At 40.1% G+C, this 23983-nt stretch overlaps 1 protein-coding gene across 5 annotated transcripts in view; it reads left to right on the top strand.

The window, feature by feature from the left end:
• The first annotated feature begins 10867 nt into the window (after window positions 1-10867).
• Window positions 10868-23983, top strand: part of LOC147623171 (uncharacterized) — a 39792-nt gene continuing 26676 nt past the window's right edge. For 3 of the 5 annotated variants that reach the window (XR_015269333.1, XM_086821259.1, XM_086821258.1), the window contains exons 1-4: window positions 10868-11392; window positions 18432-18519; window positions 19214-20027; window positions 20121-20464. Coding sequence is in view for 3 of the 5 variants with exons in the window: in XM_086821259.1 (XP_086677385.1) it covers window positions 20428-20464 (37 nt within the window). In the remaining 2 variants the exon portion in view is untranslated. Of the gene's footprint in view, window positions 11393-18431; window positions 18520-19213; window positions 20028-20120; window positions 20465-21490; window positions 23735-23983 lie in introns of those variants that run through there. The other 2 variants (XR_015269332.1, XM_086821257.1) reach the window with 1 other exon arrangement.

Below are 23983 nucleotides of genomic sequence, written 5' to 3'. Positions count from 1 at the left end.
TTTGGGCCTTGTAAGGATTCCTAATTTTAAGGGATTAAGGCTATTTTTTAGCATTCTTAAGGAGACAAGGGCAATAAAGAGGCCTACTTAGAGACTATATTTTGCTCTTTCTAGCCTATAATTTTAGGGTCTAAAGTAGTCATTTTCTCTCTCTTCTTGTAGAGCAAGCACTTTTCACATCACCAAGCTCGTAAACTAAGGGGGGGCAAAATAGTGATAAGTTGTTTTCATTTCGCCAGGTTATTGGCTTTGAAACTTATCCCAAACCCTTATATATATCAGAAATTCAATTTTCAACCTCCATTTCTCCTCCCCAAAACCTGCTAGGATGGTATAAATGATAACATTGCCACAAATGGATATTAAAGATGATAGAAAAGATAACCATTGAATCTCAAGGATGGTACCACTTTGAGTAGCTCAAAGATTTGGCACCTAGGGGGGGTGTTGAAAAATGTGGTGCCAAAGAGCACAAGGAAGAGGTAGGGAGTGAGTTGAGTAAGCCAAGAAAGTGCAAAGCATAGCATGCAGCCACATGAGCAAATGGATATATCCCACATTGATGTACAAGCCTAGGGGTGTACCTCCTGATATAAAAGGGAGCCATTTCAAGCAATGAAAATATATCACTTGTACTTATCTCAAGTCTCTTTAGGTATCCAAGCTGATTCATCTTGGTGTCTAATTGTACTTGAGTCCAACTTAATTAGGACACACTCATTATGAGTTTCTTTCATTTTTATCCACCTTAGGTTACTGTTGCGATGATTAGTGTAGGATTAGTGCATGATTAGATAGATATTTTTCTAGTAGGAGAGCTTGATTCATGATTCTCAACAATGATAGAATTGTGCTCACTCACGGACTAGGGTTATTGTTTTCTCTATATGCAAGTGGTTTGAGCATTGGGCATTACGACGATAGTATAAATAGTGTATAGGGAAGATAATGTCTCAATTTGAAAATGGGGTATTCATGAGTCACAAAAACATGATTTATACAATTTCAGGCCTTGCATATTCTTGGCGGGGGCGACATGATCATTCATGGTGTTGGAAAAGATCTAATATAATTAGCTAAGTGTGGGACACTAAGTTGACAAATGACTAGCTATGGTGCATTGAAGAGAGTGAGAGATGAACAACATAAGACACCTACAAAGTGGGCATGCATAGGCTTGCATAGCTGGGTTATGTGCATAGGAGGGCAAGCGAGGTATAGGAGGACATGCATGGAATGAAGCCATGCATGTCTATGCTTAAGGACATTGTGCATGCTTATATGGCCATCTTATGGAAGCCATGGGAAAGCCTTATGATGGGCCTTATGTAAGCCTGCATGTGATGGGCCTTATGCAAGCCTGAGCAAGCCTTATGCAAGCCTGAGTAAGCCTTATGATGGGACTTATGTAAGCCTGCATGTGATGGGCCTTATGCAAGCCTGAGCAAGCCTTATGCAAACCATGGGCAAGGCTATGCAACCCATGGGAAAGCATGGGAAAGCCTATGCAAAGCCTTATGATGGGCTTATATGCAAGCCTTATGAAATCATGGGCAAGCCATATGGAAGCATGGGTAATCCTATACAAGCCATGGGAAAGCCTATGCAAGCCTTATGATGAGCCTTATGTTGCAAGCATAGTCAATCCATATGCAAGCATGGAAACACCTATGCAAGCATATTTAATCCATATGCAAGCATGGATAAGCCTATGCAAGCCATGGGTAAGCATAGTCAATCCATATGCAAGTTCATGTACAAGCCTATGCAAGCCATGGGTAAGTATAAGAAAGCATAGGAAAGCCATATGCAAGCATGAGGGCTATGACTATGCATGCATAAGAAATCCCTATGTATATGACACGAAAGAAACCCACAATAACTTCTTGCCCCCTTTCGGCAATCAATAAGGCTTTTAAAAAAAAGATAGGGTGCTACATACCTTACAAGCACTCACAATAGTTGAGTATGGTGGTGCCTAGAAGCCTTCTTCTTTAATTGCCCTCAACCTAGGCAAAAACCAAAAATACAAGTTAGTTTAAAAGTATAAAACCTCTTTTTAAATTCTTCTTCAACCGCTCTCAAAAAACCATAAAAATAAGTTAGTTTATAAAGTATAGAACCTCTTTTTCAAAACCCTACATTATGTATAAAACATTACAAATTTGAACATAAGCAAAAACACCCACACAAGAAGATGGCACAAGCAAGCTATCAAGAGGTGAGTGCCTAAACTTATTGCTATTTCTTTCATTATCTTGAGTATTGCGTAATCATGCACTAAAAGACAACCACCATTGCATAAGCATAAGCATGTAATTAATATACACTAAAAGATTAATCTACACTAATTCATGTACTCTCCAAACTCTTTACTCCCCACACCATGCTGGTGAGACCCTAATATTGACCATTTGGGTTTTGTGCATGGGCGATAAGAGAGATGAATAGAGAGTGCATGCATATCTTGAGGGAGGGAGAACCCTATTGAGATGAATATAGAAGGGAAAACCCTATTAAGAGATGGAGAGTGAGAACCTTGGCATGCATATGGGCAAATAGGGGAAGAGAGGCAAGTGAGGAAGATTAAGATGGAAGAAGGCAGAGACTTGGATGTGAAGAAGAAATGATGGAAAAGAGAGGGATGTATCACATGCATATGGATGGATTTTTCATAGCGTTTTTGGCCTACTTAAAAATCCTTTGAGGTGCTGTCTAGATAATTTATAAATTTTTGAGCAGTCTAGCCAAATGATTGTAAAATATGAGAATATGAGCATATATAATCTCACCCCTTCTTAGGTCGATTATTATTTTTTGACTCATATCTGGTCTTGGGCGTATTTACTTGAAATGATTTTATGCATAAAGCTATAGCTGAGAAGCAATAATTTTTTTGCAAAAGTCTCTAAAAGCCACAAAAGTGGTTTTTTCTTTACAAGACTAGTGTTAAAATATTTGCAAATCAAGGGATATATCCCAAGACTAGGTGGCCTACTACTCCATTGCTATGGATAAGGGTTATCAAAGGGGTGTAAAGCACATATAACATAGGGTTGGGCATAAAATCTATAGGCAATGGGAAGTAGGAGGGAGCTTTTAGTAATCAAGAGAGCCAAATAGAGGCATTTAACATCATCAAAAGAGAAGCCAAAAAATCCATCCTATAGGACTTCACCAATTGTTATGGATATGTTAAAATATTTACAAATCAAGGGATAAATCCCAAGACTAGGTGGCCTTACTATATTTTTTGGATCGTTTGATTCTATTTCTTGGATCGTTAGATTCTACTACTCATTTTTAGCAGTTTACACATTGCTTCACAACATTTAATGTCTTCAGTTCAAGTGAACCTTTCCTATCTTTCCTTCTCAAATTCAAACAATAGGTATGGCCAACAACTGCAAATAATTTGTTAGGAATTCCTTTTAACTAGTGGGGAGACCCATCTTCGATGGGTTGAGCTAAGCACACCATTAAAAAAGATAACTTCGTGAGGAGACAACCCATCCCCCATCCTCCGGACATGAGAGGTTTGGATACCATAGAGTAGGCCATAAATTTGGACATGAAAGGTTTGGATACCATAGAGTAGGCCTTAAATTCCAAGACAATCATGGACATCTCTCTCTCTCTCTCTCTCTCTCTCTCTCTCTCTCTCTCTCTCTCTCCATCCAGGGATTTAATATTCACGTGATCACAAGATTTTTTGTGATAATAACACATGTGAACAAGTTATTCACATGTTCTCATGTTACCGTTCACAAAATAATAGGTCACTTGCCATTTGGGAACCCCTTAAAAGCTTGTCTACACATGGGAATAAGCTATTCACATGTTCTCATGTTACCATCTTCACATAATAGCAGGTCAGTGGCCACCTAAGAAGATTTTTTATGCCCGACAAAGATAATTTTTTTAGGCCCTTGTGAAAGATTTGTGAATATAACATGTGATCACAAGATTTTTTGTGTTATTAACATATGTTATTAACATGTTCACATGTTTTTGTTTATACACGCACACAAAATCTCTTTGCATAAACATACATGCATACTTTAGGAACTGGCACACATATAAACATATATATACATATACACATACATCTAGAATGTCTATCCATATATATTTACGTACACACACATATATGCTTACATACAGATACACATATTTATGTTTTTGTAAATATATATGTTCACATACATATATACATTATATATACGCATTTATACCTCCATATGCATCCACGCATAGAAGCAATCACCTATACATACATGTATATGCATATTTAACTTATCCTTATGTAAATGCATATATTTACACATATTTAACTTATCCTTATGTAAATGCATATATTTACACATATATGTGTACATGGTACTCACATAGACTACCTATACATAAGAAACAACATCTATCTTTCTCACATAGGCTACCTATACATATGAACAACATCTATCTATCTCTAGAGATACATAAGAACAAACATAGCATACCTGTATCTACTATACACACACACTTATTTACACACTCATGCACCTGTACCCGTACCTAGTGGCACGACTCGTCCCTAACAGCTAAGAGTATTCTTGCATGCATAAAAACAAAAGGCTCGTCATGGGGAGTTAGTAGAGAAGAGCTTAAGCCTATTTTGGGCCTCATGGTCCTCAACTTGCCAACCTATATATACACACACCATGCTTGCCATATATATCCATGTAGAAGCTCCTAAAGAGCTTACATTTCTTTGAATAAAATACCAAAGTTTGCCGTAGAAGCTCCTAAAGAGCTTACATTTCTTTGAATAAAATACCAAACTTTGCATAAAGATATACATCTAGCATTCCAAGCAAAATAGTGTTGACAATCTTAACACACCTGAGAACAAGCATTAAAACAATCTTCGGGCGACTAGATTATATCTCCTTGGAAGCCTGTACTCCTCCCCTCCATTTGTCCCAAAAAATATATTTAAGATAATAACATTAGCTATTCCAAGATTTAATTTATGTCGAGAAAAAGCAAAAACATGGAACCTTATAAAAATCATTCGGTGGATCAACATTTGAGATGAATGGCGCTTCAATAGGCTTGTTGACAACAAAGCGGAATATTCAGTAATGTCCAGTGCCTATGCACCAAAAATCTAACTTATTAGGCTTTTCATAGTCTACAAACATTTCATGTACATGAAGCTGATCTGCAATCTTTTGCAATCTTAGCTAGTAAATTTCAAGGAGCCCAAAACTATCATTGTGTCTTGACCATACAAACCTACCAATAATCTAGGTTCCAAAAAACAAAGATATTCCCTGTTGTAAAAAAAATCATTAATAATTTTTATTGACATAAAACACAAAAGCAACATAAAAAGCTAGTTTTCATACCGTAATACACATGTGCTCTCCTAATAGTTCAATTATTAGAGATGATGTTACTTGTCCTTCCCAAAACGGCAGGTCTACAATTGAACCATGAAAATTAAATAGATTATGGAAAATGATGACTATATTATAGCGAATGTCAAGAAGGATACATTTAATTACTTGTCCATTACCATAAATATATGTAAATGATCTCATTTCCACATCCATGCTAAGCAATATACCTGTGATATCAAATCAAGACTTTGAGGTCAGTCTCTCTAGTCTCTCTCTCTCTCTCTCTCTCTCTCTCTCTCTCTCTCTCTCTCTCTCTCTCTCTCTCTCTCTCTCTCTCTCTATATATATATATATATATATATATATATATATATATATATATATATATATATATATATATGGGACGTTCAATATTTCAAGTAAAGCAAGAAAAATAAAAAAAAGCCATTGTAAATGAAAGCAAGTCAAAAGCTAAACATTTGCTTATCCAAATGTTAAAAAAAACAAACATGAACTCCCTACAGCTACATTAATAATTTGAACCATCCCTTGAACAATAGATGGGTCACTCCATATTGTGGATCTGTATGGTGGCTTTACCTCAATGTCAGCCATTTAATCCACACAATGTAAGTAGATTTATATATATCAATTCAATATATTACTGGCAAGGGTAGCACTTGTGAGATAAATTGAAGGAAATTTGCCATCCAACTCCTATCAAAATTCATGTCTTCGTATCACAATAAAATAGTTATTATTATAAAAGAAACATCCATCAACTTAAAACATGCACATTTACATAAAGACAACATAGATAGCACATGTCAGATCTTTGCAAGCATTCTCCTTTCAAATGCTTACTTGATTGATATAGAGATATCTAGGAATGTAATCTTTGCCATTTGTAGGTTGTTGTATCAATAGCTCACTCTCTACCTTTTGGCCATAGATTACATTTACATTCTTTTGCCCTCATCACTCTCCACCATTCCTATGGCTTCACATGCAACCTTAAAGCAGGGATATAATTGTCCACTCACAGTTTGTATATCCTCAAATGATTTACAGTCTTTACACAATGTGAGTAACATGAATAGGTAGTATTACTCACCTGAACTCGGGCTAACATTATACATACGGCCAATCATATTCTCCATTTTTCTTTTAGTCCATGATTGAAGAATTGAATTCCAAACCCACTTGCAAGGGAAATCAACATATAGCAAGCTATAAATGCATCTGCATACAACTCATTAGCTCTGAACCATTCAATGAGAGTAGTTCTTTGGTTTTTGACACAACTAGTTACATCATGCAAATCATCATGGTCATTGAATACCACATTATTTTGCATCGAAAGATAAACATGCAACCTTTGTATATCAATCTTTTCATCATGCAAATCATATTGATATAAGCACCACCATGCCGCCTCAAACGCAGACATGTACTGTGCATCCAGATATTGACTAACCTTGTCCCTAACCCCATTTGTATCTTGTAACTCTATAGTAGCTCTATCATGTCCATTATATACATGCTTATACAAATACTTCATTGCTGTAATAGTAGAGCATACTGCTATGTTAATATGCACTTTTTATCTCATAGAGAGAAAAGGATTATATGGAACAACCCATTGACTATCCACCCTATGATCCTTTCCTTGGATGAACCTAGCATCATCTCGTCACATGTATGTTGGATACCCATTGTCATAAACAATAGTAGTCTCAAAACTTTTTCGAGGATATCGGTGCTTGCAACTCCTGTTAACCATGCAAGAAGAGCACATATTTAGTTCTCCACATGGTCCATGAATATTACAATGACTAATTATGCTGTGCAACTCAGGAAGCATCACCTTATCTGGAAGTTCAACACATACCAGCATATTATAAGTGAGCAATCTTAGTCAATTTACATCCACTTTCCAATATCAATAATATATGTGCATGTGGCAAACCTCTTTTTTGAAATTCAATAACATAAAAAAATCCTACCACCGTTCCAAATAATGTTTTTTAAACCAATAAGTGCATCATATCCTTATGCTTCTCATAGAAGACCCGTGCCATCAAGTCCGGTCGATCTTGGTGGGTAGTTTGACCCGGTAGTAAAGCATTGCCTATTTCATCCCACTTAGGATTGCAAGTAAAGGTAATAAAGAGGTCAATCTTACCCATCTTCGTAAAAATTACCATTGAATCCTGATAAAATTGATGCATATATCGAGGCCCCCAATATATAAAGATGGTAGAACTATCTTGCGTCCAGCAATGCCTCCACATACTCTATTTACCCCATCGCTTGTATTAATTATATCTTCAAGCCCTTTGCCATTTACAGTTTGATTCTTTGCCAACCACCTCGGCCTCTTTGGCTCCCCCTGCCACTAGATTGGCCTCTTCCACCTATGTATGATTTCTACATGATGCGAATCATGGGACTATTGTTGTCCAGAATTTCGATTTTCTTGTTGGCCACCACCTTGGCCTCGACCACAACCTCTACCTCTGCCTCTACCTAATTTAGAGTAGAAGACCTATTCTTACATGTTCTTGCTTTGTGAATAAGAGTCCTCACCTAGAGACTTTTTTTCTATGATCAACATTGACACCAAGTCTCAAAAGTTGGGAACATTCTCTCTGACTGAATGTAGGTCTTGAATGGCTTATCCTCTTTGCTAAGGCCGTTCAAACAAAAACTCACCAAATCATCATCCTCCACCAATACATTGATAGACCCAAGGGATTCAACAATGCCCTCAATATTTAAACCATACTCAATGATAGACATGCTTTTCCTTTCCATAGTATGTAGCTCTTGTTTTAGCTAAAGTTTCCTAGTCTTTGTATTGGTTTGGAATAGGTGCATTAGGTTCTGCCATGCAATTGCTAGAGTGTTGGCATTCTATATGTGTCCTATCAGTGTGTCTGTGACACTGATTGAAAGCCAATACTACATGACTCTCCTTGCACCCTAATTCCAATCATTGAATGCTTTTATATCTACTAGAGTGGCATTTAGACAACTCTAGAGGCTCCTCATTGTCTCCTTCAACATAGTCCCAAAATCCTTTACCCCCATTAGGAAATTTTTCATTCTAAACTTCCAGGCATGGAAGTTGTTCTTGTCCATCTTCTCACTAACAATCTAATTGAGTCCGTTAGACATGTCTGCATGTAACAATCATAAACCTACAAACAGACAATTTCTATATGCAACTTTTAACACAATAGCCTCTTTTGTATGCAACTTGTAACACAATAGTCCCTTTTGTATGCAACTTGTAACACGATAGCCTCTTTTGTAACTATTGTAAGCAGTGGTACTTTAGCATGACCTGTATGTTAGTAGATTTGACTAGAGTACATGTACATACACCCAATGTCAACAATACATGTGTAAACACTATTTGTACTCCCAAAATACATTGTTGCACTACAATAACCAGATTTTGACCAAAGATAGTTCTTAACCACATACCTTCTTCAAAAAAATACCTTGTAGGTGACCGAACGGAGATCGAAACATGCTCAAAATGTAATTTTGGTGACATAGACACCTCCAAGCTTGCAAAGACAACTCCTCAATTGGAGATGTGTAGCTCCCAAAGCTTCCAAGGGGTGTTGTACGTACGCGACATATCACATGCCTAACAACATGTAAACAAGCAGCCTCCATTAGGCATGGTTTACCAAAATAGTAAAATTTGCCCTATTTTTAAAACTCTCACACTAGCAAACCATCTAACAGCTCTTGTTTGATAGAGCTTCATGCTAGAACTTCAAACCTATCCATCCCATGCCTTCGCTTTCATAAAGGCCCGTATCATATAGTGTTGATGAGGGGGGGTGGGTACACACTTAAGCAGATGCCCGTCTAGGAAACACTTTTTGGGTGATGAAAGCCAGAGTCACGATGCACACATAAAGACTTTTAATATGACTATACCAATCAAAGCTGCCTTATGTTACGTAAAATTGGGGAAAGTACTTCTAGTGGCAAGGCTATTGCATCACTATTGTGTGGAAGGCCATTATAACCTCATGCATTTGTTTACCTCCATGAGACTACTTGTTTGCTTCTTTGTTGTTGCAACTACAAGTTTTCTTAGCTCCAAACATGTTGCTGCAAGTTTTCTTAGCTCCAAACATGTTGCTGCAAGTTTTGTTAGCTCCAAACATGTTGTTGCAAGCCTAATGAAGGACTTTGCACATTTCCTTAGAACTGGGCGAGGCAAACCTTCAAGAAGGTTTTTTTTACTTGATGCAATTGCATCTCATCATAACATTTGAGAGCCACTTGAGTAGGTCCATGTTTTTGCATATCCCACATTCCATGTAATGGCATTTTAATCGAGTAAAATGTGGAAAACACCAGGTGCTTTTGACTCAATACAAGTCAACAAACATGATACCAACAAAAGGATCTCCTTCAAATCCCTTTTTTAATATCTCATGGATCCCTTCTCTCTATGGCTCCTTTGAAACCACACACTTTCAAAATGCAAACAAAAAAGATAGCATTTACGGAGGTTTCCTTTTTTCACACTTTCTCAGTTCTTTTGACTCCATTCATGTTTAACATAACTTGTGATTAGAGCAGTCCAATACTCAAAACTTCTTGCCAGCAACAATTGGTATTCCTTGGGCCTTTGGTAGTGAGATACAACACATTGCCAATAAAACTTCTCTCTCAAGGCCATTTCTAATAATCTTCATTACAAGGTTATAGGGACCTTAGTGGATAGTTGAAGCGATGTTATACATGCCCCAAAATTGAATTGTAAAACGTGTCGTATCCCCTTTGATGGAGATATGAAGTGCATTTTCTTCTCGTGCAAGTGGGGGTTTAGCTTCCTCCCTCACCAAAGTTGATCTCAGTATGGGTCTGGATAGACTGTATAAGAATTAAGGGTGCTGGAAGAATACTCACTCCCACTATCACTTCTCAAATTGGATGATTACAAGATAAGGGTTCTCAGACCCATCCCATCAACCCAAAGATGGGACAAGAAACTTTCGTAAAAAAAATATGGGCGTCATATCTCAATTGAGGTATCAACCTGTCTAACGAGCCTCAGCTTGGATACCTCGATCAAGGTCCAACCCTCCGGACCTCGATCGAGGTCCAAGTGGGCATCCACACCGAGCTCACCTAATGTCAAGTCATTTTCCATGTAGGTCCTCGATCAATGTCCACACACAAGTGCCACACTGATGCAACACAAAACCTTGATCGAGGTCCATACATGTGGATATGTACATGTATGTGTATGCACAATATCATATGTATCGAGGTCCAAAAATAAATATATATTTTTTTTAATCTCAACCATCTAGAGCTCAAATGAGGTATAAATATCAAATCTTAACCATCCAAAAGTTACAAATGTCCACCGTTACCTCGATCGAGGTATGCAATGAAATCTAGACTATTGAAAATACCTCGATTGAGGTATGAAGATTTTATATGTGTCATCCATACCTCAATTGAGATAATACTATGGATGAAAAAAACCTAATTTTGTGCACACCTAAGCGAATATGCATAAGCTGCTTTTAGGTTTGCACGTTTGATGCTTTGCTGGTTTACGCATAAGCAAAGGCGGCTATCAAGGGTGAAAGAAAGCAAACAAGCGACCCTATTCCCTATCGCATGCCAGTAAGCTGTTTACACATACTGGTTTTGTTTGCAAATAAGCGAGAAGGTTATGTTTGTTGTTTATGCATATACTGGTGCTGATTTACACAAAAGCGAAGGTGGCTACATTCTAGCTGGTTCCTATTCCCTTTTGCAAGCGCCACCAAGAGGCTAGAGAGGGCAAAAGAAACCAAAGTATCCAAGGCATTGGAGTCCAAGGGGGGAGGTCAGCGCGGCAGAGGAACCCAGTCCTTTTCAAGAATCTCTCTCTCTCACCTAATAGTGCTCTCTCTCTCTCACACATAGGGACTCTCTCTCTTTGGCGCACCAAGAACCTGAAGGAGGAGGAGGAGGAGGTAAGGGCTTTTCTCTCTCTCTCTCTCTCTCTCTCTCTCTCTCTCTCTCTCTCTCTGTTTTTTAATTAAATAAGTTTAATTGTATTTAAACATTTAAGGAAGACTTATAATTAAAATTAATTCAATTTATTGTATCTAAATATGCAATCAAACATAATTAATTGAATCTATATTAATTAAGATTAATTCATTAATCTTAATTAATGAATCTATATTAATTAAGATTAATTCATTAATCTTAATCATAATATTAATTAAATTACCTAATCAACTTAAATGGCTCTAATAATACGAGAAAATTACTTAATCGACTTAAAAGACTCTAATAACACCAGAAAACAAGGGACATACCTAACGTGGGTGCGATTCAAGTGTAGAGACGGTAGCACTCCAAATGTCGATTAAGCGAACACGTTGGACGTAGATGGGTGGGAAAATTACGGATAAGGGTGGTTTCAAAACAAAATTTTAAAATTGATATGGGGAGAGGGGGCAAACATTATGCACGAAAGAGAAAGGTGGGAAGATTATAATTTGAATTTGAAATTCAAATTTCAAATTTAATTTGGGCATTCGAGAGAAAATTCAAATTTAATTTGGACATTCGGGAGAAAATTCTAGTTTCAAATTCAAATTTCAGATTTGGGAATGCCCCTAGGACGCCAAGAATGGCCACAAGGCCATTCTTCTCATGCACATTATGAATGGTCCTAGAACATCCAAGGGCACCCAAGAATGGCCATAGGGCCATTCTTTTCATGCACAACATGTGGAAGAACAGCCATAGGGCCATTCTTACATGACCCCAAGGCCTCAAGGTCAGTGGTGGGGCATCCAAGAATGGCCATAGGGCCATTCTTTTCATGCACAACATGTGGAAGAATGGCCCAAGGTCTCAAGATCATTTTGGGATGTACATGGGGCATCCAAGAATAGCCATAGGGCCATTCTCCTCATGCACAACAGGTGGAAGAATGGCCATAGGGCCATTCTTGCATGACCCCAAGGCCTCAACGTCATTTTGGAATGGCCATGGGATGGACATGGGGCATCTAAGAATGGCCCTAGGGCCATTCTTTTCATGCACAACATGTGGAAGAATGGTTGGAACATTGGTCTAAGGGCCATTCTTGCATGACCCCAAGGCCTCAAGGTCATTTTGGAATGGACATGGGGCATCCAAGAATGGCCCTAGGGCCATTTTTTTCCTGCACAACAAGTGCAAGGACAATTCCTGCATGACCCCAAGGCCTTAAATATCCACTCTTTTACTTTAAAATGCATATCACAGTGCATGGAATAGTGACCATGGGGGCATCCAAGAATGGCCCAAGAGCCATTCTTGCATGACCCCAAGGGGCCATGGGTGAATCCAAGAATGGTCCTAGGGCCATTCTTTTCCCAAGGTCCATTCTTGCATGACCCAAAGGGGCCATGGGTATATCCAGGAATGGTCCTAGGGCCATTCTTGCATGACCCCAAGGGGCCATGGATGCATCCAAGAATGGTCCTAGGGCCATTCTTTTTATGCATAATAGGTGGAAGAATGACCCCAAAGGCCATTCTTGCATGACCTCAAGGCCTCAAGGTCATTTTGGAATGGCCATGGAGCATCCAAGGATGGCCTCTTTTCATGCACAATAGGTGGAAGAATGGCCCTAGGGCCATTCTTGCATGACCCCAAGGCCTCAAGATTGTTTTGGGATGGATATGGGGGAATCCAAGACTGGCCATAGGGCCATTCTTTTCATGCAAGGCCATTATTCCATGACCCAAAAGCCTCAAGGTCATTTTGGAATGGTCATGGAGCATCCAAGAATGGCCCTAGGGCCATTCTTCTCATGTACAAGAGGTGGAAGAATGCCCTAAGGGCCATTCTTGCATGACCCCAAGGCCTTAAGGTCATTTTGGGACGGCCCTGGGGCATCCAAGAGTGGCCCTAGGGCCATTCTTTTCATGCACAACAGGTGTAAGGACCAATCCTACATGACCCCAAGGCCTCAAATATCCACTGTTTTACTTTAAAATGTATCACACTGCATGGAATAGTGGCCATAGGGGCACCCAAGAATGGCCCAATGGCCATTCTTCCTGCCCCCGAGAGGCCATGGGTGCATCCAAGAATGGTCCTAGGGCCATTCTTTTTCATGCACAGCATGATCAAGAATGGCCATTCTTCCTGCCCCCGAGAGGCCATGGGTGCATCCAAGAATGGTCCTAGGGCCATTCTTTTTCATGCACAGCATGAGCGAGAATGGCCACCATGGGGCCATTCTTGCATGATCCCAAGGCCTCATGGTCATTTTTGGGATGGCCATGGGGTATCCAAGAATGGCCCTAGGGCGATTCTTTTCATGCATAACAGGTGTAAGGACCATTCCTACATAACACCAAGGCCTCATATATCCACCGTTTTACTTTAAAATGCATAAGTGAATGAAAAAGTGGCCATGGGGGCATCCAAGAATGGCCAAGGGACATTCTTGCATGACCCCAAGGGGCCATGGGTGCATTCACAAATGGTCCTAGGGCCATTATGTTTCATGCACACAACATGAGGAAGAATGGCCTAGAGCCATTCTTGCATGACCCCAAGGCCTCAAGGTCATTTTTGGGATGGCCATGGGGCATCCAAGAATGGCCATAGAGCCATTTTTGCATGACCCAAAGGCCTCAAGGCCATTTTGGAATGACCATGGGATGGACATGGGGCATCTAAGAATGGCCCTAGGGCCATTCTTTTCATGCACAACATGTAAAAGAATGGCTGGAACATTTGTCCAAGGGCCATTCTTGCATGACCCCAGTGCCTCAAGGTCATTATGGGATGGACATGGGGCATCCAAGAATGGCCCTAGGGCCATTCTTTTCATGCACAATAGGTGCAAGGACAATTCCTGCATGACCCCAAGGCCTCAAATATCCACTCTTTTACTTTAAAATGCATCACAGTGCATGGAATAGTGGCCATGGGAGCATCCAAGAATGGTCCTAGGGCCATTCTTGCATGACCCCAAGGAGCCATGGGTGCATCCAAGAATGGTCTTAGAGCCATTCTTTTCCATTTTTGGGATGGCCATAGGGCATCCAAAAATGGCCCTAGGGCCAGTCCTTTCATGCACAATAGGTGGAAGAATGACCCCAAAAGCCATTCTTGCATGAACTCAAGTCCTCAAGGTCATTTTGGAATGGCCATGGAGCATCCAAGGATGTCCTCTTTTCATGCACAACAAGTGGAATAATGGCCATGGAGCATCCAAGGATGTCCTCTTTTCATGCACAACAAGTGGAATAATGGCCCTAGGGCCATTCTTGCATGACCCCAAGGCCTCAAGGTCATTTTGGGATGGATATGGGGGCATCCAAAAATGGCCATAGGGCCATTCTTTTCATGCACAACAAGTGGAATAATGGCCCTAGGGCCATTCTTGCATGACCCCAAGGCCTCAAGGTCATTTTGGGATGGATATGGGGGCATCCAAAAATGGCCATAGGGCCATTCTTTTCATGCAAGGCCATTATTCCATGACCCAAAGGCCTCAAGGTCATTTTGGAATGGTCATAGGGCATCCAAGAATGGCCCTAGGGCCATTTTTCTCATGCACAACAGGTGGAAGAATACCCTAAGGACCATTCTTGCATGACCCCAAGGCCTCAAGGTCATTTTGGGATAGCCATGAGGCATCCAAGAATTGCCCTAGGGCCATTCTTTTCATGCACAACAGGTGTAAGGACCAATCCTACATAGCCCCAAGGCCTCAAATATCCACCGTTTTACTTTAAAATGCATCACAATATGCATGGAATAGTGGCCATGGGGGCATCCAAGAATGGCCGAAGGGCCATTCTTGCATGCCCGAAGGGGCCATGGATGCATCCAAGAATGGTCCTAGGGCCATTCGTTTTCATGCACAACATGAGGAAGAATGGCTGTGGGGCCATTCTTGCAAGACCCCAAGACCCCAAGGCCTCAAGGTCATTTTTGGAATGGCCATGGGGCATCCACCAAGGATGGCCCTAGGGCCATTCCTTTCATGCACAACAGGTATAAGGACCATTCCTACATGACACCAAGGCCTCATATATCCACCGTTTTACTCTAAAATGCATCAAAGTGAGTGAAATAGTGGCCATGGGGGCATCCAAGAATGGCCCATTCTTGCATGACCCCAAGGGGTCATGGGTGCATTTAAGAATGGCCCTAGGGCCATTCTTTTTCATGCACAACATAAGGAAGAATCGCCCTAGGGGCATTCTTACATGACCCCAAGACCTCAAGGAGGTCATTTTTGGGATGGCCATGGGGCATCCAAGAATGGCCGTGGGGCCATTCTTGCATGGCCCCAAGGCCTCAAGGTCATTTTGGGATGGCATGGGGCATCTAAGAATGGCCCTAGGGCCATTCTTTTCGTGCACAATAGGTGTAAGGACCATTCCTACATGACCCCAAAGCCTCATATATCCACCGTTTTACTTTAAAATCCATCATAGTGAATGAAATAGTGGCCATGGGTGTATCGAAGAATGGGCTAAGGGCCATACTTGCATGACCCTTGGGCATATAAGAATGACCATGGGGCATCCAAGAATGGCCCTAGGACCATTCTTTCCATGCACAACATGTGTAAGGAACATGTGTAAGGACCATTCTTGTATGACCCTTGGGCCTCAAGGTCATTTTGGAATGGCCATGGGGCTTCCAAGAATGGCACTTGGGCCATTCTTTTCATGTACAACACGTGGAAGAATGGCCCAAGGGCCAATCTTGCATGATCCCAAGGCCTCAAGGTTATTTTGGGATGGCCATGGCCCTAGGGCCATTCTTCTCATGCACAACAGGTGTAAGGACCAATTCTTACATGACCCCAAGGCCTCAAATATCCATCGTTTTACTTTAAAATGCATCACAATGAATGAAATAGATGCCATGGGGACATCCAAGAATGGCCCAAGGGCCATTCTTGCATGACCCCGAGGGGCCATGGGTGCATTCAAGAATGGTCCTAGGGCCATTCTTTTTCATGCACAACATGAGGAAGAATGGTCCTAGGGCCATTCTTGCATGACCTCAAGGCCTCAAGGTCTCAAGGTCATTTTTGGGATGGCCATGGGGCATCCAAGAATGGCCTTAGGGCCATTCTTTTCATGCACAATAGGTGAAGAGTGACCCCAAAGGCCATTCTTGCATGACCCCAAGGCCTTAAGGTCATTTTGGAATGGCCATGGAGTATCCAAGAATGGCCTCTTTTCATGCACACAACACATGGAAGAATGGCCCTGGGGCCATTCTTGCATGACCCCAAGGCCTCAAGGTCATTTTGGGATGGATATGGGAGGGCATCCAAGAATGGCCATAGGGCCATTCTTTTCATGCACAACATGAGGAAGAATGGCCGTGGGGCTATTCTCACATGACCCCAAGGCCTCAAGGTCATTTTTGGGATGGCCATGGGGCATCCAAGAATGGCCTAGGGCCATTCTTTTCATGCATAACAGGTGTAAGGACCATTCCTACGTGACCCCAAGGCCTTATATATCCACCATTTTACTTTAAAATGCATCACAGTGAATGAAATAGTGGCCATGGGGGCATCCAAGAATGGCCCAAGGGCCATTCTTGGATGACCCCAAGGGGCCATGGGTGCATTCATGAATGGTCCTAGGGCCATTCTTTCATGACCCCACGGCCTCAAGGGGTATCCAAGAATGACCCTAGGGCCATTCGTTTCAAGGTTATTTTGGGATGGCCATGGGGCATCTAAGAATGGCCATAGTAGGACCATTCTTACCATGCACAACATGTGTAAGGACCTTTCTTGTATGACCCTTGGGCCTCAAGGTCATTTTGGAATGGCCATGGGACTTCCAAGAATGGCCCTTTGGCCATTCTTTTCATGTAGAACAGGTGTGGAAGACTGGCCCAAGGGCCATTCTTACATGACCCCAAGGCTTCAAGGTCATTTTGGGACGGCCATGGGGCATCCAAGAATGGCCCTAGGGCCATTCTTTTCATCCACAACAGGTGTAAGGACCATTCCTACATGACCTCGAGGCCTCAAATATCCACCGTTTTACTTAAAAATGCATCACAGTGCATGGAATAGTGGCCATGGGGGCATCCAAGAATGGCCCAAAGGCCATTCTTGCCTTGGGGGGGTCACTAACATGTAAAAGTGTCTATCACGTGCGTTCAACATAAGGCATTATTTATTAGGATGGACTCACATAAATTTATTTACAGAGGGAGGCCAATTTCTCCTAGGCATTCTATTTACAAAAAGGTATTTTATATTTATATATGTTGTCAATCACTTAGAATGACACAAGTAGAATGTAGGAAGAGTGTCAAAATTTTAGCATGCCAAACGTTGTGGGTTCAAATCCTTGAGGCCCACGCTCAATAAAAGCTCAGCTTCTTATTTTTAATTTTAACATGAGCTTCTTATTTTTAATTTTAACGTGAACTTCTTATTTATTGAAAACGTTTGACATTACAGGCCTTGTTTTTTAATCATTGGGTCTTTTAATGAAAAGTCTAGCGCCCGTAGTAGTCTCTCTCTTGTTGCCTCTTTCTTCTTCATGCTCTCCTTATCTACTCTCCCTTTCACAATGTTGTTGCTGTTCCTTTATTCTCAATAGGCAAGCTTCAACTGTAAGTAGTTTTCTCCTTCTCTATAGCTAAAGCTTATGATTAATGCATTTTTAAGGCATTGATTTCAGCCTTTTCTCTTCCTTATGTTGTAAGAAAATATTAAGATTAGGCCAAGGTTTCATGTAAATTAAGCCTCTCTAATACTCAATATGAGGCTTCTTGTAAGAAAATAAGATTAGGCTGAGGTTTCATGTAATTTTAAAAGCCTCTCTACTAATACTCAATATGTTATGAGGCTTCTTTCAAGCTGTTATGAAGAAGAATCAATTTTTATCAATTTTTATTAGATGTAGCTTTAACTAATATATATATTATGCTATTTTGGGCTTTTTTCATTTACTAATCCTGCTAATTAGTCTCTAATTAGTACTTGCTCATGAATCACAGGAGTTAACCTTGTGGGCTTATTAAAGTGGCATTGGAAGTGAAGTGGATTGAATATATTGCTAATCCTCAGAGATTCTTCTATTTTCTTGTAAGTTTATTTTCCTTGTACAATGCAATGCCATTTCTTTTTAGATTTATAAAGCATAGTGTGGGTTTTCAAAGGATGGGAGCTACTTGTTTGTAGGAGAGTGATAGATGTCTACATATAACCAAAAGTGCATAGCTCATTAGATAGTCCTATGCTAAGAAGTGTTTTTGAACTTTGCTATGGGGTTCACCTTTGCTAAGATAAAATCCATTTTAGAGAGGGTGTGAGATTTTGGTGACATGTGGGCTCATATGACATGGAGTAGGTAGGTAAGTGCCTACATGCATGCATAGTTTCTTCTCTAATGATTCTTGAGAGAGTCAATTCTTAATAAAGCTTTACAAGTTCTCTAATGATTCTTTAGAGAGTCAATTCTAAAATAAATCTTTACAATTCTTCTTATGTCAAGAAGCTTCTACCTACAAAATGCACTTTGATGAGGGGTTGTGGAAGGTTCATGGAGAGAGGGAAATGTATTTCCATGTGGTGAGAGAGAAAATCATAGTAGCTTAAAATTATTCAAATATTCTTTCTCAGTGTATGATTGGAGTATGAATAATATTTGATAGGGACAATGTTAGAATGTGTGTCCTTGCAAGATGATCATAATGATATCTCTTCTTTTGCTATGATAAATTGGTTTTATGCATGGACCAAGTAATCCTCTTATTTGATCAATTTTTGTGCTATGTAGGTATTAAGTGCGATCTTATTTGAATACACTTTGGGCGTCATGGGATCTTTCTACAAGATTCAAGTGATCAACGATGATAATGAGGAGCAACTAGGATTTGTGAATGTGAGACAAGATACACTTAGGTCCACTTTTTCTCAAGTTTGAGAAGAGATTGAGGGTGATGAGCTTTTGTGTGGAGTCTTTGAGTTCATAGATGAGCTTTTGTGTGGAGTCTTTGAGTTCATAGATGATGATAAGTATATCTTGAACAAGAGACAAGAAGAGCGTTGGACACTAGATGATAGACTTCTAGTCTGGATCAAGAGGAGTGCCACTAATGTAGAAGGGACATCTTCTCCAAGTAAGAGACAATGCATTCAAGCAAACGTTGAAGAAAATCATGATACTCAAAGCAACCCATGTTCAAGGATTTCTAGTACATTATTGAGCGCAAGTGTTCTAGAGCGTCGGCAACAAGAATGCGATAGAACAAGATCAAAGTTGAAAGTAATGAATATCCCAAGGGATGATAGGTTTGAGTTGCATACAGAAGACTTTGATGGGCAGGCCCATGTACAAATATGGTGTCATGAATGTGGTTCTTTATATGGAAAAAGCTCGGTAGAAGGGAAGAAAGATGCTTATAATTGCTTCGCTAACTTCATGAGGACCCACATATTGGAGAGCAAAAATTATGAGAAGAATTACATGGGCTTTCGTGGGCTTCGAAAAGAAGCTATGCACCATGGAGTCACTGAGCATGAAGAGGGTGATAGACAAGTCATAGAGGCTTCAATAGAGAAATTGCATTCTTATATGGCAACAAATGAAGGTATTATTGTTAAGTTCTATTCATAAGTTCAATATGTCTTTAGAATAGAGTTTCAATTTTATAACTTTTTTTAATCGTCTTGTGTGTACATAGGCTGGGATTTTGAGGTCGTAGAAGTGACACTACATGACTTGAAAGACAAGAGCTTGTTCGAGTGAGATGTAAGTACGATGATGCATGGTTGCCCTTATGTCCTCTAAGATCTGATTTGCATACAGTTCTTACCGACGAGCACACAAAGTCCAATACCCATAACAAGGCAGTTGCAAAAGAGAAGGAAAGGTCCAAGCCATTGTTCACGGGATTATGCGGGCATCCTCGAAAGGAGAAGAAACACGATCCAAAGCAAATATCACTCAGTAATTTTGTGGTTTCTACAAAAATTGCAAGCTCAACTACTATGGGTGGCTCCTCTTCTCTCAATAACCATGAAGAAGGTGAAACTTCTTTAACAAGTCTAAATTTATTATGTTGGGGTTTGTGGAATCATGAGATTAAAGTGAACAACAAGAATGTTTGCATAAAGCCCTTGTTGGATGACCAATGTGCTGGTAAGTTTTGGTTTACAGAGCCTTATAGTAAGGCAACCTTATATGATGGAACTTCTACCTTTCACATAGATGGATGCTTTCGTCACATTAGTTGTCTACATGTTTCTAGTAACAGACAACCATTTGAAGCCTTTTCATGTAGCCACTGCAAAGGGATATCAAAGCTCCATGATTTTAGGATGAGATTGTACAGAGAGAAGACTGTCGATAAGAAGAGAGGCAATAGGGGAACTGATGGTGGAAGAAGATTAGATTTTCTCACTAGAACAGGTCTTAGACAAACAGCTATAGTGGCCAAAAAACATGCAAGAGATCTCACTGTCAAACTATGGTGGGCAAAATCTCAGATTGCAGTGCTTTCAGTGAGGATACGAACTTTAAGAGAAGCAAGCATGGAGTCTCTTAACCGAAAGGATTTACAGAGATTTTGTAGCAATATAGTAGAATCCCATAGACTAGGAAAGTTTGGTGGTAAACCTGCCTTATGGGACTTCTTATAGGATGTAGCTACAAATTTATTAAGGTCAAATAGAGGACGAAGATACAGTGAAAACACCAAGGCTATGTTTGAGGTTGCAAAGATGTGGGGTGGACCAAGGTTGCACGATTTCCTAAGTGTCAATCTTAACAGCCCTTCATTGTCAAAACTACAAAGAGAGGGCAAAGACTTGCCACCACACAGTTTGTCTCAGGCATACATGGCTATGTTTTTGATGCCATTGCTGAAATTTATCAGAAGGAGAAAGAAAAATACGGGATTGCATCACAAATTCCCTTCATCTTAGTGGAAGATGAGACTGCCATAAAAAAGCGTATTAGGTAAACATAACAAACTCTAAGTTTCTGTTTTGACTTGCACGAGGCTTACAATCAGCTCATGCATCTCCTATACATTGTTCTTTTTGGTTGTAGGTGGAATCCAAAGGATGATACGCTTGTTGGATTTGATGGGCTCAAATTAGGGAACCATGAGTGCATGACTGCTTGCACGATCAAAGTTGGAGAAGGAAAGGAAGGTTATAATGTGATTGTTGATGCATTTGAGACTCGTATCATTGGTGGTTACGCAAGAGTTTTTGTTGCAAATCCGTTGCATGAAGCGTTACCACGCTTGGTTATGGCAGCCCACTACTCTACTTGCAATCGCTTTGATGCATGTTTTGTACAGAGACAATGGACTGAAATTTTGAGCTTATGGGATGAAAAGCTTAAGGCTACAGTGGGTCCAATTATTGGGCATGCCTCAGATGGAGATAGCCGCCGAAGAAAGTTGATGCTTGCTGATTATGTTGACAAGAAGGGCGTGAGATATGGAATTGCATGGGATGGATGGGTTCTTTCAGCCAAAGTGTCAAATGGGGATGTCTCAGGCATGCATGATCAAGACTTTGTACACAATGGAAAGAAGCTAGTCAATGTTCTCGATAAACCAAAGCATCAATTGGCTCTTGGTGATGTTTGGGTTACTTTGAACCATGTTATCATTGTGTATATGATTCTTTTTTTGTTGCTCAGAGAAGGAGACATTAGACGAGATGGTCGGCAAAATTGGGCTGCAGCTCAAAGAATATGTAGCAGACAAGTACAATGGTGTTTGGGAGAGCTTGCAAATAATGGGTTGCAGAGAAAAGAGTGGAGTATGCTAGGGACACAAGCCTGTTTTGCTGGAGACTAAATTGATATTATCTTGTCTCCGCACTTGAGATTGTTAGAGAGAGTTCATTTAGCAACCAAAGTGGCTTTCTTCTTCCAAATTTGGAGATCTTGGATTGTACAGCACAGCACATATACTCTAAACACCAACTTTATCACCAAGGAGGCATTCTTGGATGTGCAAATCTCATGCCACTTTGTGGTGTTGTTAATCAAATATTTCAGAGATTTTCACCCGGGCTTGAAGTGTCCTTTACATCTCACCGGCTCAGATGCAGCTGAAATCTTCTTTAGTAAAATTGGGAGCATGGTTGGGCAAGTGCGCACTTATGACTTGATGGACATGCTGCACAGTATTGGGATTTTGAATAAGATAGCACATTTCGAATGTAAGGAAGAGGGTTTGTTGTTTACAAGAGCTCACAAGAAGCAAGAGCATGTATGGAGGGAGTTAAATCTCAAAGAGGGTGTGCTGCTGCAGGAAGCCAATCTAGGTGACTATGATTGTGTTTCTACCAATGAGATGATCATTAGTGCCTTACAGAGGGGATTACATAGTGCTCCAACAGATTTGTGAACGCCTACATATGAAGCCAAAAGGTACACAAGACATGAGATGGTGGTCGCAACCCTGGTTCAATGGATTTTTTGATGCCTATGCAAACTCAGATTTCCAAGACTCTGATACAGATGAAGAGGCTCCTACAACAGATCAAGAAGTAGATTCAGATGAGGATGTCTCTATCAGTGAGATACGACATGTCGTGGATTCTATTTTGGATGAAAAAGAAGAAGTTAGCCCGGTTGTAGAGTTTGAGAACAAGTTAATTTTCAAGTCCACATTGGTAAGTCAATTGAATGGCAATCCCACATTGGTAAGTCAATTGAATGGCAATCCCACATTGTCAAAAGATACGCTGACAAGGATTCGACAAGGAGTGTACTACTCTAAGGAAGAAAAATGTCATAAAGGGAAAAATGAAAATTTGTTTGGCATTGGTTGCGATTGTGCGGTATACTTCCAAGAAGAGAACACCAATGGGAAGATCACGCAGTCATGCAAGCCAAGCTCCTCAAAAAGTAAGAAGAAAACAAAAAGCGTATGGTACTTAGGTCAAGTTCAAAAGATGAGAAGAAAGGTTGGTGGTGCATATGTGGAGTACAAGAGAGGGTTTAGCCTCTCTGATAGGCCTTCAGGAGTGGAGGTTCAACTAGGATGGTATCAAAAAGCAAAAGGAACCAGATGCTTTACATATGATTTGACTGACCTTGAAATGATAAATATAGAAAGCGTCATTGCTCTAGCAAATCTCACATATGATAGTAATAAGAATAAGTACAAACTTGATGAAAACGATTGTTGGAAGGTTTTCATTGAGTTTGTGAAGGACCATTGGAGCATTTAGCAGGTACATCATGTCTTCTTTACTAAATCCTACTGTGTAAAAGCAAAAGAGTTTGTGTTTTTGAGCTACATTTACAACATATTTCTTGTTTGATGTAGCCTGTTGTTGGTCTCTTATGGTTTTTTTGCAAGAACATAACTTTTATTGTTACATGGCTGTCCAAACCAAGATTGGAGTTTTTTGATGAGGTTTTGTGCAAACTACAAAGTTGGATTGAATATTAAGTTTTCGATATATGCATCAGTGTGTGGATTGTAGCGAAAACTACCTTAAACATGAGAAGTGAAGGTGCTTAAGGCATTCACTTTATCAATGGTAGAAACACATTTTGTATCTACGTTTTGTA

This window comes from Cibotium barometz, chromosome 27 (genome assembly GCF_041138505.1).
Source record: "Cibotium barometz isolate CiBa-2024 chromosome 27, ASM4113850v1, whole genome shotgun sequence".
In the NCBI taxonomy this organism is placed as follows: domain Eukaryota; kingdom Viridiplantae; phylum Streptophyta; class Polypodiopsida; order Cyatheales; family Cibotiaceae; genus Cibotium; species Cibotium barometz.
This window is presented reverse-complemented; position numbering and strand designations above follow the sequence as displayed.